General features: G+C 38.7%; 3 protein-coding genes across 4 annotated transcripts; 2 read left to right on the top strand and 1 right to left on the bottom strand.

The window, feature by feature from the left end:
- Positions 1-616: 616 nt before the first annotated feature.
- Positions 617-2,802, top strand: LOC111788822 (cyclin-dependent kinase B2-2). The gene is made up of 8 exons (XM_023669354.1): positions 617-929; positions 1,256-1,397; positions 1,504-1,565; positions 1,652-1,763; positions 1,861-1,954; positions 2,052-2,121; positions 2,213-2,351; positions 2,453-2,802. Exons 1-8 carry the CDS (start codon positions 703-705, stop codon positions 2,543-2,545), a joined length of 939 nt encoding a protein of 312 aa, XP_023525122.1. The 5' UTR covers positions 617-702; the 3' UTR covers positions 2,546-2,802.
- Positions 2,803-3,301: 499 nt separating this feature from the next.
- LOC111789222 (AT-rich interactive domain-containing protein 5) lies at positions 3,302-8,638 on the top strand. 2 transcript variants are annotated; one of them, XM_023669919.1, is made up of 14 exons: positions 3,302-3,715; positions 4,068-4,518; positions 4,641-4,774; positions 4,878-4,917; positions 5,219-5,271; positions 5,397-5,442; positions 5,728-5,820; positions 5,963-6,106; positions 6,239-6,290; positions 6,366-6,438; positions 7,413-7,479; positions 7,599-7,649; positions 7,810-7,902; positions 7,982-8,638. In XM_023669919.1, the coding sequence occupies exons 2-14, from the start codon at positions 4,081-4,083 to the stop codon at positions 8,084-8,086; spliced, it is 1,389 nt and encodes a 462-aa protein (XP_023525687.1). In that variant the 5' UTR covers positions 3,302-3,715; positions 4,068-4,080; the 3' UTR covers positions 8,087-8,638. The 2 variants fall into 2 exon arrangements, with proteins under 2 accessions (XP_023525687.1, XP_023525688.1); XM_023669920.1 differs by having other exon boundaries at positions 3,348-3,715; positions 5,984-6,106.
- A 339-nt stretch (positions 8,639-8,977) lies between these two features.
- LOC111788981 (pyrophosphate--fructose 6-phosphate 1-phosphotransferase subunit alpha-like) lies at positions 8,978-14,430 on the bottom strand. Its single transcript, XM_023669589.1, has 19 exons — positions 14,250-14,430; positions 13,542-13,714; positions 13,300-13,412; positions 12,951-13,025; positions 12,744-12,857; positions 12,599-12,666; positions 12,089-12,172; positions 11,757-11,810; positions 11,502-11,582; positions 11,310-11,403; positions 11,157-11,230; positions 10,927-11,037; positions 10,788-10,832; positions 10,644-10,700; positions 10,232-10,336; positions 10,025-10,141; positions 9,774-9,877; positions 9,516-9,681; positions 8,978-9,388 (listed from the first exon to the last, which is right to left on the bottom strand). Exons 1-19 carry the CDS (start codon positions 14,337-14,339, stop codon positions 9,254-9,256), a joined length of 1,860 nt encoding a protein of 619 aa, XP_023525357.1. The 5' UTR covers positions 14,340-14,430; the 3' UTR covers positions 8,978-9,253.
- Between the last annotated feature and the right edge of the window lie 681 nt (positions 14,431-15,111).

Here is a 15,111-nt window from a genome sequence, read left to right as displayed (position 1 = left end):
TCTTTTTTTCACCGTCTTTCAAATAATAGTAGTAATAATAATAATAAATGCTCACATTTATTTAGATTTTACTCATATTTACGCCTGTTTTTTTTTTGTTTTTTTTTATTCGTTTATATATTTACTGTAGCTTAAATTTAAAAATTATTTATATGATATTTAGATTTAAAAATAATTTTAAAACCTAAATTAATTATTTTTATTTTATAATTTATAAAATCAAACCCATGGATGAATATATAAGTAATTTACTTCTTTATATGACTAATATGAAACATAATTTCGTTTTCTTTTTTTAGTGAAAAAAGTGAATCATTCCCTGTACTTAAATGTAAAAATAAAAATTTGAAAGAAAAAAAAAAAAAGAAAGGAAAAATTCATTAATTTGAGATTTACCATTTTTAAGGCCCTCAATTTTAATATTTTATCTAGAATGCAGGAGATATTTAAGGAAAGGTGAGAATGATAAAAATTAATTCATAAATAAAAATTGGGCTGACGTGGAGGGACAGATGCTTATGTGAACTTTTAGAATTTGAATTTCGAAAAGATATAACCGTTGGCATCTGCAAGCACAACGGTCACAAGTCCCTCCCGAAGTTTCATATATATCTGACGCTCCCATCAGACTTCCCTTCATTTTCCGTGGTGAAAGGGAGAGAGCCTTTGCGAGAAAGTTCAGTTTCAGAGAGAGACGCAGAAATGGAGAAGGGGCCGACCACTGTTTCAGCCATGGAGGCGTTCGAGAAGCTAGAGAAGGTCGGAGAAGGAACTTATGGCAAAGTTTATAGGGCAAGGGAGAAGGCCACCGGCAAGATTGTAGCGCTTAAGAAGACGCGCCTCCACGAGGATGAGGAAGGTGTTCCTCCCACTACTCTTAGAGAGGTTTCAATTCTTCGAATGCTTTCTCGTGATCCTCATATTGTTAGGTAACCCCCTTCTCATTTCTCTCCTGATCGATTCTTTTCGCCTAGAAATCGTGTTTTGGTTTGCTTCCAATTTTTAGGGTTATAATAATTCTTTTTTATTTCTATTTCTTGGATCCTCAATGCTTTTTTTCTTCTTTTCACTGATCTAACTAGTTTCGATTTTGGGGTCCCCGTACAAATTAGGGTTCAATTTTTAGGGTTCCGTATCTTGTCTGTAGTTTGAATTTGGGGTCCTGCACATCTGGTTCTTGATGATCTTGTTGTTTCTCTCTTCTCCATCAACTCTCAATTCTCTTCTGATGATCGTTATAAACGCTTTGGTACAGGTTGATGGATGTGAAACAAGGGCAGAACAAGGAAGGGAAAACCGTTCTTTACTTGGTGTTTGAATACATGGATACTGATCTGAAAAAATTCATCAAGAGTTTCCGTCATACGGGAGAAAGCATTCCTGTCAACACTGTCAAGGTACGGAGAAATGCTGTTTTTAGCTTTCATTTTTATCTAGAAATTACTGCTATGTTATTGCCTCTCAATCGCCCATAGAGTTTAACATTTCTGTTTTACTTTGAAGAGTCTGATGTACCAACTCTGCAAGGGCGTTGCCTTCTGCCATGGTCATGGAATCCTGCACAGGTAATCTTCACTCTACTTGGGACTATAGTGTAGTGATAGTGGTGATGTAAACGCAATCTAATTCTCTGCTTCTAATTTTATTTCAGGGACCTGAAACCACACAATCTCTTGATGGACCGAAAGACTATGATGCTCAAAATTGCAGACCTTGGACTCGCTCGAGCATTTACTTTGCCAATTAAGAAGTATACTCACGAGGCAAGTCATATATAAATATTGAGTTTCTGTTTTCTCTAGTTGTGTTTTACACATGGCGTGGTAGAATTAGAACGATCCATTGTTTTGTGTCCTCCAGATACTGACCCTCTGGTATAGAGCTCCTGAAGTTCTGTTGGGAGCTACTCATTACTCCACTGCTGTAGATATGTGGTCTGTTGGCTGCATATTCGGTATCTTTCCATCCCGTAATTAGTAGCTTTTTATAATTTTTGTGTTTCTGACTTCCATGTATACGCATCTTAAACTTGTTTCTTTTGATGACTTCAGCCGAACTTGCCACCAAGCAGGCGCTCTTTCCTGGAGATTCTGAGTTGCAACAGCTCCTTCATATCTTCAGGTGCTGATGCCACTGCCTTCTTCTTGTCATAACGTTAACAAATGGGTCGTCAATCTTTTTGACAAAGATGTTATGGGAATTTTGTGTGCAGGCTATTAGGGACCCCAAATGAAAAAGTTTGGCCTGGTGTGAGCAAACTAATGAACTGGCATGAGTATCCCCAATGGAACCCCCAAAGCCTTTCAACAGCCGTCCCCAACTTGGATGATAAAGCGCTAGATCTGCTTGCGGTAAGTGATCTGCTAAAATGTTTTCTTTTGTGTAGATGGATGTATGTGTGTGTTGATGGTAGTGGTATCTAATTAGAGGAAGAATGGTTTGTGCTGTGCAGCAAATGTTGAAGTATGAACCCTCAAAGCGTATTTCAGCGAAGAGAGCAATGGAACATCCTTATTTTGATGACTTGAACAAGGCATATCTCTGAAGCCGTGTTGAAGATGAGATTTGATTAGCGGCTTTCTTCCTGAAGGAAGGAGAAGAGAAGAAGGGGTTGCTTTTCTCAAGCAGAAATTTGGAGTATATTGTAGAGAAAAAGGGATGGCTATTTTGTTTGTTGTGTAAGGGATGGCTTTTGGTTTGTTGTGTAACCAAAATGATCAAACCAGTTTTAATCAGTCGGTATTTCGTGTGAAGAAATATTACCTTACCTAATGGAAATCTCGTGTTGTTCAACACTTGTTAAATTTGAAGCTTTAACCAGGAAAAGTGGCAGAAAATAGTAGTAGGGTTTGACGGTGTGGTCGAGTGAGTAATCTTTGGTTCAAAACCCATGTCAAACATATTCTATCTCCTTCATCCATAACCATATATGATCTAATTTAACAAGAACCCTTCCATATATATAATACAGGCACACACGCCTTAAGCCCAGACAGAACCTTTGAAACCCAACTCCTCTGTTAGGAGCCATTATAAAGCCCAATAGGACCATCACCACTCTATTATTTTGCTTTAGATGAATCCCACCATTTTTTTACTTTTTCATTTACATTTTGGCGCTTTCCATGTCTCATAATCCAACTCGGCTCTTGAATTGAAGGACCCGCTTAGGTTTTATAGAGACAATCTAAGTTTTGAATGGAATTGGATTACTGGAAAAGAGACTTTAGATCTAGAGAGAGAGAGTATCATTTGGGGAAAAGAAAATTTGGAAATTAGTGAAAACTAATTTACATTCTAGGCACATGTATGCACATGTCTAATTCTCCGACCAGAGGACTTAATAGAGTGGAGAGGTTACGGCGTAATCCCGGAAGCGTACGACAGGCGAAGCAAACACTCCCACTCCCATTGCCGAATGCGCATATATATGAGCGCTCCTTTTAATTCCCACCTCTCCGTAACATACACACGGGCGCCCCAAGGCAGGCAGACGGAGACAAAAACCCTTTCACTCCCTTACTTTCCCTCCATTTCATCAATCTCGCTCCCATCACTTCCCATGTCGATTGCTCCTTTTGCGGACTGCTCATCGCGCATGTGCCCTCTCTGAATGTTTCAATGTATATTGCACAACGATTGAACGCCCTACTCCACCTTCTCCCCTCAATACCTCTGCTGCGTCACATCATCCTCTGTAATCCATATTTCACAGGCGAGCTTCTGAGCTATTATGCTCTTCTTCTTCCTTTTCTTTCTGCTATGCCTTCTCTCGACCAATTTTTCCTGTTTCTGTTCCGACAGAAGGAAATGAACAATTTTTTCTTTTTCTATGCCCTTCCTCCGACTATCTATCGGATTGGAAAATAGAAAATCATAATATATATGTATCTTTTGAGGGCGATTGTTTTTCCATTTCCACCCATATGAACTTCTCTCCTTCTTATTATGGCTGTTTAATCGGTGGCATTTATATGATTCGTTTTTCTTGCTTATGGGAGCATCGCACAGTCTCAATTTTGTCGCCGTCAGTGGAATAAGCTTTGTTTTTATTATCATTTTGATAGTGTCATAAGCAAAATGGACGATACCGATAAGGCGGGGCAGGATTTTCTCCACGGCCCCGGCGCAGGTCTTGCTCAAAACCAAGTTCAAGTTCGGGAGCCAGGATTTGCAGTGACAAAGGAGGATCAGAACCTTAAAGAAGATGAGCAATCAGCCTGCCCAATGTTTAACGACGTTCAGTTTCACGAACTTCCTTGCCTTCAAAAACCGATTGAGGACGATGAGGATTTACCTGATCATACTGCCGTTGAAGCTGCTGCTGCTGATGCAAAAGTTGTGGAGGTTGCTCTGGATGAACCGCCTGAAAGTAAAGAAGATGCCATGGAGACTGATCCTCTAATTGGGAACGAAGATAATCCTTCTGCACCTCCCATTTCACCTGACATCTCTCTGCCTTCAAATGCCGCAAATCAGAGTGCGGCACTCGTGAAGAATGCATGGATTGATATTGAAGTATGCCAACTGACAACTCCTGATTGCGTCTTATTCACTACTCTAATAATCAATGGATTGAATCTTATATGCAAGATGAATTGAGTAATGTGATTCCCTCTTTGTTATTGTGTTAAATGCAGATGGCTGAGGGTGACGAATCGGGGACACCAGAGGATAGGGTGGCATTTATGAAGGAGATCGAAAATTTCCACCGGGAGAGGGCTTTGGAGTTTAAGCCTCCTAAGTTTTATGGGGAGCCACTAAACTGCCTGAAGTAAGTTTGTAGGCACTTTGAATGCAACTGGCTTTGTGAACATCAGAATACGATGTTTTGGTTTGTATACTTAATTACGTATTCTTTTTTCTGTGGAATGTAGGTTATGGAGAGCTGTTATTAGATTGGGAGGCTATGATGTGGTAGATATGCATTGCTTCATAATGATATTTTGGTTACGTTTCCAAATCTTGCATGTTCTTGGCATTTGTATTTTAGTCGTATGAATTTAATCCAATTTTTGGCCTTCTTTTTGTCATACGTGAATTAAGATGTTTATTGGAAGTTTGAAATTATTGTTTATTGTTTAGTGCTTTTAGAAGTGAAGTACTGTTAATAAAGCTATAACTGTAATGCTACTAATTTTGAAGACTTACTGAGTCTGTATTTACAGGTGCCCTTTCATTGTATTAGATTTTGAATATTGATTTACACTTTTGGTAGGTGACTGCATCTAAATTATGGCGACAAGTAGGAGAGTCTTTCCATCCCCCAAAGTAAGAAGTAGCATCCATCATTTTCATCTAACTCTGATTTCCTATCGGATATCTTTGTATAAAATACGAATTCTTCTTTACTCCAACTAATGTAATCCCCTTTCTCTCTCTCTCTCTCTTTCCAGAACATGCACGACAGTCTCTTGGACATTTCGCATTTTCTATGAGAAGGTGATGTCTACTTCTTGAAACTTTCCTGATGTTTATGTGGTTATTATTATTTTTCTCATTTATATTTTTGCTAAAGCTGATTCTCTGCATTAATGTTGAATGGTTGGACTTTGAATTGCCATTACGAAATCGATTATGCGATAGGAACTGAAAAGAACTTAAATAACTGATTACTGATATGAATTCATTTCACTTACCTTTATAGTTATTCTCTGAATTATAGATCTCTTCAGTTATGTGCTTAATTTGTCTTTCCTCTTCGTTGGTTATCGTTGTAACATGCAGGCACTTTTAGAGTATGAAAAGCATAAAAGGCTAACGGGGGAACTGCAACTACCTGTTGGATCCCTTCCTCAGTCTACAAATACAGAAAAGGAGGTAGATTTTATTTCTCTATCCAGTAGGCTGCTTTTCGTATTTAATTATATTTTTTGTTTATGATTTTTATAAATGTACAACAAAGGGGTACCTACAGGCTTAATCATGATTTTTGGAAACTCCTTTTCCGTTTATGACTTAGAAATCCAGTTTCTTCGTCCAGACTGGCTACTACCAAGCTCCTGGCTCAGGTAGGGCCCGAAGGGATGCTGCAGCTCGTGCCATGCAGGGTTGGCATGCACAGCGTCTGGTTGGATATGGCGAGGATGCTGAGCCTATAATAAAGGTCTGTGGAGAGTTGAATCATGTTGATTTCTTATTAGTTTTAGTTACCTATCATTTATTTCACATGTTCCAAAGTTGTGGGCCGTGTTCAAAAAAATAGTAGAATGAGCTGTTTCAGTTTTTTCCTTGATAGGACAAGAACTTGGGCTCTACATCTAAGCGTGAAAAAAATCTCAAGAACATTGGTATGATCCTTGAAGATCTTGTTTACTTATGTTTTCGATGCTTCGTATTTTCATCTTGTTGATGTCCTGAGCCAGGTTTTCCAAAACACAAGATGCTAACTAACACAGACCACGTTGGAAGAGATGCAGATTTTGAATCAGACAAGCAGTTAAGATTTATAGTTATTTTTATAGCTAAAATATATGTATATTTATTCCTTTGTAATTTTCCTTTTCCATTAATAATCTGGGAATTGGTCCATTAATTTGTCTGCTCATTTTTTTCAAGTATAGGTTAGACCTCTCAGTTAAAAACTTAATGGCTTAATTATGTTTTCTTAGGCATATTTGAAGTGCGAATTATTTCAACATACATATAGACTTAATGTTCTTGAGCATTCCTTATAAGAGTGTGGAAACCTCTCCCTAACTAACGCGTTGTAAAATCGTGAGGCTGACGGCGATGCATAACAGGCCAAACCAAACAATATTTGTTAGCGGTGGGCTTGGGCTGTTACAAATGGTATCAAAGCCAGACATCGTGTGGTATGCCAGCGAGGACGCTGGGCCCCTAAAAGGGTGGATTTTGAGGTCCCACAACGGTTGGAGAGGGTAACGAAACATTTTTTATAAGGGTGTAGAAACCTCTTCGTAGTATTCGCGTTTTAAAAACATTGAGGGGAAGCCTGAAGGAGAAAGCCCAAAGAGGACAACATCTGCTAGCGGTGGGCTTGGACTGTTACAAATGGTATCAGAGTCAGTCACCAGATGGTGTGCCAGCGAGGACGCTGGGCCCCCAAGGGGGTGGATTGGGGATCCCACATCGGTTGGAGAGGGGAACGAAACATTCCCTATAAGGGTGTGGAAACCTCTCCTTAGCAGACGCGTTTTAAAACCTTGAGGGGAAGCTCGAAAGGAAAAGCCGAAAGAGGACAATATTTGCTAACGGTGAGCTTGGGCTGTTACAATGACTACGCCAACTAACATACAGATTTAATGACACTTTGTCAAGTTAGCCATATTTGAAGTGCTGCATTATGTTCTCTAAAGCATTTTTTGAATATTCAGACTTACAGCTTGTAGCCTTTTCATTTTTCCTGCTTGATTCAGAGTCTAGAATCTAAAATAATTTTTGTCTGTCAGAGTGATGACAACAGTTATGGATGTTGGACCTCCAGCTGATTGGGTCAAAATTAATGTGCGTGAGATGGTTAGTACACTGCTTTTTTCCATTGCTGAATGGTTTTCTTTGCAACTATGAAATCATGTCGTGGTTCTCTGCATCATCTTCAACTGGACTGGTTACTGACTGTTTGGGTCTATGCTCAGAATGACTGCTTTGAAGTATATGCATTAGTTCCAGGGCTTTTACGAGAGGAGGTATCCAGTCCTTTTTTATCTCTCTTTTAATTGTTTTATTTGGTGATATGCAGTGAATTACATTTGCATTCAGGTGTTAGAATTTGATTAAAAAGAATATTCAGCAATAGTATCATATAACATGAACAATAGTATCATATGAACCTGACTTTTCTTTCAGGTTCGGGTTCAATCCGATCCAGCTGGACGTCTGGTAATTACTGGTCAACCTGAGCAGGTTGATAATCCTTGGGGCATCACGCCTTTTAAAAAGGTATGGTTTTTTACACGATGAGCCTTTATTTATTGGTTGGGCTGTTGGAGTTGGAATTATATATTGGTTTAATTTTCAGGTGGTGAGCTTACCCACAAGAATTGATCCTCTTCAGACATCTGCCGTGGTGAGCCTTCATGGCCGACTTTTTGTGCGAGCCCCTTTTGAGCAAGGATCCATGTGAGCCTCCTTGGTTTGATTGAGAGAGACTCCTTATGTTTTCAGGGCAAGAATCTTGCATTGGTAGTAAGAGAGGAGTTGTATAATTAATAGGCTGTTTAGGTTAGGAACCTTGAAAGTTGATAATTTTGTTGGGGGAATCTCTCCGTGGAAGTTGGAAGCGGTTTGAAGTTGATTCCAGTGTTTCCTGAGATGAGTAAGATCCCTGGCGAAGAAATTACTCATTTGGTGAATGCATCACCTTGCACCCGATGCAACGCTAGGTAAGGTGATGCTGACATAGAATCCTGCATTAAAAATCTAGAGAATATGTCCACACTGAAACCGGCCTTTGCTCTTTCCTCCCATGATTATTAACACTTTTCTCTTTGCTTCTGGCTTTAGGGTAGTCCAGGATCAACATTATCATTTCGACTGATTGGTTGTCTCCAACTTCTCACTTGTTTTATATGCCGTTGTTTTATATGCCGGTTTGAGATGATAATAACTTTGTTGGGTTGATTCCCTGATATATTATAATGGTATTCATCTATACTATTGACGCAATTAATAGTAATAATATTCAGTTTGTTTTTCTGGGAAAGCTGATCTTCCTTGTTGGACATGGCTTGGACCTCTCCAAGATTCTGGTTCCTTCTGGACTGTTGCGGTAAGTTGAGAAGCTTTTGTTATTTGCTAATATTGGAACTTACTGCAATAGATGAAAGAGATGGAGAAGGAATTTAAGCATCTAGATCTAATGAAAAACATGCTATTTGTTCAACCAAATCTCTTATTCATGTCTATATTCTTTCATTAATCATAAAAAACAAGTGAAACACGAGTCAAATTATCACACAAGTTCACACTTCGTTGCATTATTTATATTTGTTATTGTCATTGTGCAAGTGAAACACGAGTCGAATTACCACACAGTAGCGCATTCGGGAACAAACCAGATGAATGATAGCTACTGTAGACTAAATATGAAAATGATAAGAAAATGTTCACATTCTCCCAAAACTGCGAAACATGCCTCTGTGGTACTTATTACAGAAAAATGCAGAAAAATGTTACACCATAAATTGAAAACTCATCAGTAGTTATCCTCTACCCAATTCTGCCAGCTGAAGTAAACAAGGTTAAAGAAAATCACATTGTCACCGGAAGAGCATCACATAAAATAAGTTCACTACGCTTCCAAAGATGCCTTTCCACTGAAGGAACTCGATGACATAACTGAGAGAACATCGGTCACCGATCCCATGACGCTTAATGCTGCTTTAAGAACCTCCTGGGAACACCCTGGTTTTACTATGGTTCGGACCTGAAGTGAAAGATGTAACAACTTTGATCAGAAATCACAGTAAGCTCAACCACATAAATACCACCAATATTTGGTTATAGGCATTCAAAGAATATTCAAGACAAAACCAATGATCTAAGAAGCGCACCTTATCAAGATATTCCTGTAGTTTCTTGATGCGGCCCATGTAATCCTGGTCCTCAACGCAAAGAGAGATAGGCTTGGCATCAGCACCAGGACCATCAAACTGAAGAGGTCCAGGGTTTCTATAGAGATCGTCTATAAGAAACTTGCTCGCATTTTCTCTCAATAGCCTGTAACAATAAACAAATACATTGCCGTGGGTGAAGTGAAGCTATTTTGGATCGTCAAACCATTAGAATTATGAAAACCAAAGAATTCTTACTCGTATGCTTTCCCTTTCAAATCTACAGTTGCTGGGTGAATTGCAGGTTTTCCAATGGATGACGCTCCAGGATTTTGAGCCCAACGCTTCACAGTCATCATGGACTGTGTTTCATCAGAAGCAATTAAATAGTTAGTAGGCATTGTCAAGACGTAAATGATATCAATAAGAAACAAAAATCTAACAGTAATCACAATTCTATTAATTTGATTAAACTGAATAAACAAAGCATGAAAGGAACAAAACCCAACTGCAATCGGGGCAGCACCACAGCGCCATTTGTTCACTGGATTTTTCAGGTTAGTTAGAGTAGCCATGTAACCGTTCAAGCCAGCAGCTAAGATATGGTAGCAAACATGCCCAAGAACCTGAATAAAAAGAAACATTCAAATGTTAAATTATAGCTCATGGTAAATGGGTATGCTCATCAGACTAAAAAACTGTTAATTGTCACATACATAGGCATAGTCACAATCAAATTTTGAAGGTAAAGATCCCCGAGCCTGGTAACCAAAGAAGTGACAAATGGCATTGAATTTCTTCCCCTTGTAAGTCCCTTCTTTCTGTTAGAAATGAAATACACCACAATCACAAAATTTCCAATAAAACTAGGCACAGAAAAGAAAACAATTAGAAAGAACAAGGCCAATTAATATTGAAGATCAGAGTCCGATAACTGAAAACCATAGGCATACTTTTTATCACTCACTCACAAAGGCAAAACACCAAAAGGCAAGCCGTATTAAAGATTAAATATCTCCGCAGGGGGATGGGATGCCCATGGAGTAAAATTACAAAAGTAGACTCCAGGTTTATACCAAAAGAAAAAACAAAACATTTTTTTATAAAACCAAACGTAGCATGTCTTACCAGACGCTTGTTAATTTCAGCCTCCACAAGATGTGCCAAAAGTTTCTCTGTCTCAATCTAAAGAAAATTACAAACAAAGGACATCAATTGTCTAAAGATGAATGCATGACGTTTTTTTTAATCTAAAACATGCATCTGAAATACCTGAGATAGTTGAGCAGAATCATCTGATTCCGGGTCAAGTAGCAACTGGAACAATAAAGTTGCAACAAACATTAAGATCTCACAGCTTAGAGTGGACAAAATTGGAGATGGAATTAATTTTGAAGATTTCAGCATTAACCTGCTTCCTGATAAAAGGTGGCAGAAATTCAAAAAGCGCTGATGCCCAAGGAGAGAGTTGGGAAGAAATGTTATCAACCAGAACTCCTTGCTTGAGTAAACTGTGAATTTCCTGAAAGGGGCAAAATAAAGCCACATCGTTGAGGTACTTCACGTAGTTTTTTAAACAAAAAAGGTCAATATATGGTGCCGCTTTCCATGAACCAAACCAGAGAAAGGGAGAGAAGGAACCTTCAAGAGAGCATAGATTTCAGGAATACTTTCAATGAGCCCTTCGGGTAGTAAGATGACCCCATGGTACTTGTCTGATCATAATTCACAAGATCAGACAACTGAAAACTACTACCAAATATGAGATTAGAGGCACAATAAATTGTACGAGACCTTGTTGTGCTCTAGCCTGAACAGCATCACATATCTGTGTCGTCAAATCAAAAAGAGTAAGTTTTGATGCAGCCACCTCCTCTCCAAGAATAACCTGCAAATGAGCAGAGCCAATCAGACAAGATATATGGCAGTAAGCCCTTCAAAGAAACAACTTCAGTAAAAATAAAATAGTATGGAAGAAAAACTAACCAAATTTGGATGAGATTGAAGAGTGCACTCCAAAGCAACATGGGATGCTTTCCGGCCCATGAGTCTAATGAAATAGTAGTACTGGAGAAACACAAAAGGCATACATAAAAATTCTTGATAAAATTTTCAAGAGCGCCATTTTTTTACAAAGCATGAGGATTTTTATCATATAAAGGCAAAAGAAGGAATGCGCAAGATAAACAATGTCAGCCCACATCCATGTAACTGTAGAACAATGACGACTTCTTTCCTAACCTTCTCTGCAGACAGGGCGTCAGTGCATACATTGCTTATTAGCTGAGAATTGACCTGATGATGAAAAGAATTGGTAAGTTTAGTCCCTTCAACAAGATAACATGATGCTTAATCAACAATAAGTTCCTTTACAAGATAATATTATGATGCTTAATCAACAATATGCAAAGCAAGCGACAGTGATAACCCACAGATTGGAAAGAAATAAGAAATTATTTTTCATTCATTTAAATTTGCTGCGAAGTATTAGTAGCTTTCAAAGACTCAAAAGGAAAAAATATCATACAACAAAATCATAGTTCCACTTGCAAAATATCAGAATTTTTTTTTACCTTGCAAATGGTGTCAAAGCCAACATTTGTTTCAACGAACTGGTTCTTGAGATCTCCATTCAACGTAACAGGAACACCTACAACCTGCATGGTTCAGTCCGATCAGTTCAGAGCAAGAAAGAAATATCACATCGTGGATGAAGTGGCACACACAAGAGAACTTAAAAATTGCAGTTAAGTACAGTTTATTTTTTAGGTAAGAAACTGAGCTTTATTCAGAAAAAGAAAAATGAAAGAAAACAAGGGCATACAAAAAACGAGCCTGAACAAAAGGCTCCCAAACCAAATTACAAAGAAGGACACCAATCCAAAAGAATAAGACTACAATCATAGTTATAAAAAGGCCTAATGATCGAGGCTCAAATAGAGGCATTAAACCCAGCCACCTCCCAAACCTCCTCGTTCAATATCTCAACAACTCAAAATATCTATAGTATTGAAAACTATTTCAGTAATTTTGTGTGTGCGTCTGTTAAACAGTATATCTTTATTTGAACTCACTGAAATTACCTTTGTGGGACATTTGGATTCAGCAAATGTTTCGGCAAGCTGAGCAGCATCAGTGTTTGATGTCACTCCTTCAGAACCACCAGATATTCATATTTAGCTCACACGTGAATAGAACAGCTAGGCAGAGCTAACGAAAGAAATTTACCTCCAATTATGACAAGACCATCCAGTTTCAGATCTAGGCATGTCTTAAGTGCAGCATTAACCTGCTCTTTTGTTCGAATTTGATCCTTGGTCCGTCCAAGTAGATCATAACCACCTATGTAACATGAATGCCACTAATGTAAAGAAACTTTATACAGCATGGCAAATCAAAATATCTGCAACACAGAGGATTCAAAACACAGCATACCTTGATTTTTGTACGTTGAAAGAACGTCTTCGGTTATCTCAAGAGTTTTCTGGGAAAATAAACCTTCAGAGCCACCTGTTGAAGAAATAACAGTTCATTCAATTTACCTCTGCCATTCAAATGACAACAACACAGACCACAGAAGAAAAGAAAGAAAAAGTCTTATATCATTTGAAAGGGAACATAATCGATGCAGTATGAGAAAAAAGCGCTAAACATCAACATAGTTCTCAAGAACTCATCACCATGCCATACTGACGGACTATTCATAGCATCAAAGCACACATCACGAGTAAGTGAACATTTAAGCTTTACTCGTATCAATACCAAGACGAGAGGAAAAACTTACCCAAAAATCCAAGCAATACACTATTCGGGTTGTGGACTTTGAGAGCGTTATGAAGTCCCCATATAACGTTATGGCCTCCAGGGGATTGCCTTCCACAAAATACTATTCCCACCCTGTTGGTAGAAAAGCAATGAGAGAAGTTTTTTTGTACAATATATCTATTTTGTAGCCTCAAAAGCACAAATAACATATGAAGTTATAGCGACTGTAGACTATGAAAATTAATCGCCAAATGCACGCACCGGATTGATGGATGTTCAGTAATAATCTGAGCATCTGGGACTTTGGCAGTTGCCCTGAGAAAGTGAGCCAATGGCTGACCGTACGTGTGGGGAAAGGCCCGACTAATGGTGGGAGCATCAGCAGGATCCACAGCTGTAGTGGCATCACCAAATTCAACCCTAACTTCTGTTCCCTGTAGAATGATATAATGAGGACATGTAAGCGACTACACCAAATTTAACATTTTTGTACATCTGCACCAGACCACCAACTCGAAACGCAAACTAATTTATGTTATTATTCAATTCCAATATTTATTATCGTTCGCTTGATTTCCACAGTACCACAATTGTCAAATTGGTATTTTTTTTAAGCTATGTCAACACAAGAAAGCATGCAGTTTCGATCTTCAGTATAAAAAGATCAACATGAGCTAAGACGGGCAGACAACACAGAATCAAAGTATGAAACTAATAACATAGATTGGTAGTGATATAAATGGAAGGATCCAGAGTTTGTGGTATAAGCAACGCAAAATGTATATGCAGGAATGACAATGATCCTTGGGTGTGGGACGCGAACTAGATTGGGCCAGATCTAAGCATGGAGTGAGTAGTAGGATAAGATCGATGAGGAAGTGAGTGGAAAAGATGGGATGCAAATGATAGGGCAGCATGTGAGAAAAACGATTGCATGAAAAGAGGGAGAGAAGAGAAGGAAGAGAGAACCTGGAGGCAGGGAGGAAGCAGTGGTTGGTAGAGAGAGCGGAATTTCTGAAGATCGGAGAGTTGGCGGGGAATGCCGTAATCGGAGTCCATGGGGGAGTTGGGTTGGTAGGGTTGTGGCGGAGGAACCAGAGAGAGTGAGGAGTGAAAGAGTCGTTTGGTAATGGTTCAGCTTGGAAATGACGGTTTCGTTTTATAGGAGCATGGCGTTGATACCAAGCAAGCGCTGTTTGGTTTCAGTTGGTCTGTGTACACCAAAGAATGACCATACTTGGGGGGTTATATTACCATAATGCCATTGGAGTAAAGGGGGGTTATGAATGAAAATCGAAATTTGGAGCCGGACTTCCGCGTCAGCCCACTGTCTAACCAAAACCAGTTTCCGGTGTGGTTAACCATGGGCAGCTCTGCACGCCTCGCCTCACTTTCCACCGTAAAAAAAAAAACCCTCTTTTTTGAAAAAGAAGACTAATTTACACCAAAACAAGCTGCCATTAGATAACAATCACAACTCCAACTCCACCACTATCCATTCCCATCACTATACAAACATTATTCATTCACCTAAACCCTCAAAACCACACCACGCTTTCTAACTAACTAACACCTATAACATCCCTTGCTCTGTAATACTACAACAACAACAAGATGAATTATATTTGTTTTCATTCTTACTTCATTTTACCTGTCCAACCTACATTTGTTTTGTATCATGCTCTTGCTGCTAATTTACTATTATTGTTTGTTTGTGTGCGTCTTTGCATATTTCATCAATTTTGCACCAATCATTTGCTAAGAAGTGAGTTACTTTTATTTCAAACCAAAACATTCATTTCTGTTCATAGCATATTGTTTTTTTATGCAA

This window comes from Cucurbita pepo, chromosome LG02 (assembly GCF_002806865.2).
Source record: "Cucurbita pepo subsp. pepo cultivar mu-cu-16 chromosome LG02, ASM280686v2, whole genome shotgun sequence".
Lineage (NCBI taxonomy): Eukaryota > Viridiplantae > Streptophyta > Magnoliopsida > Cucurbitales > Cucurbitaceae > Cucurbita > Cucurbita pepo.
Note: the sequence above shows the minus strand (reverse complement) of the source record. Positions and strands in the feature narration are given on the sequence as shown.

Coding starts and splice junctions, on each gene's coding strand:
- LOC111788822 (XM_023669354.1), top strand. CDS start 703: ATGGAGAAGGGGCCGACCACTGTTTCAGCCATGGAGGCGTTCGAGAAG. Junction 1,566..1,651: donor GGTCATGGAATCCTGCACAG/GTAATCTTCACT, acceptor ATTTTATTTCAG/GGACCTGAAACCACACAATC. Junction 2,352..2,452: donor AAGCGCTAGATCTGCTTGCG/GTAAGTGATCTG, acceptor TGTGCTGTGCAG/CAAATGTTGAAGTATGAACC.
- LOC111789222 (XM_023669919.1), top strand. CDS start 4,081: ATGGACGATACCGATAAGGCGGGGCAGGATTTTCTCCACGGCCCCGGC. Junction 4,519..4,640: donor ATGCATGGATTGATATTGAA/GTATGCCAACTG, acceptor TGTTAAATGCAG/ATGGCTGAGGGTGACGAATC. Junction 4,918..5,218: donor GATTGGGAGGCTATGATGTG/GTAGATATGCAT, acceptor CACTTTTGGTAG/GTGACTGCATCTAAATTATG.
- LOC111788981 (XM_023669589.1), bottom strand. CDS start 14,339: ATGGACTCCGATTACGGCATTCCCCGCCAACTCTCCGATCTTCAGAAA. Junction 10,142..10,231: donor TTGATTGTGACTATGCCTAT/GTATGTGACAAT, acceptor CTTTTTATTCAG/GTTCTTGGGCATGTTTGCTA. Junction 9,682..9,773: donor TTGAAAGGGAAAGCATACGA/GTAAGAATTCTT, acceptor TTATTGTTACAG/GCTATTGAGAGAAAATGCGA.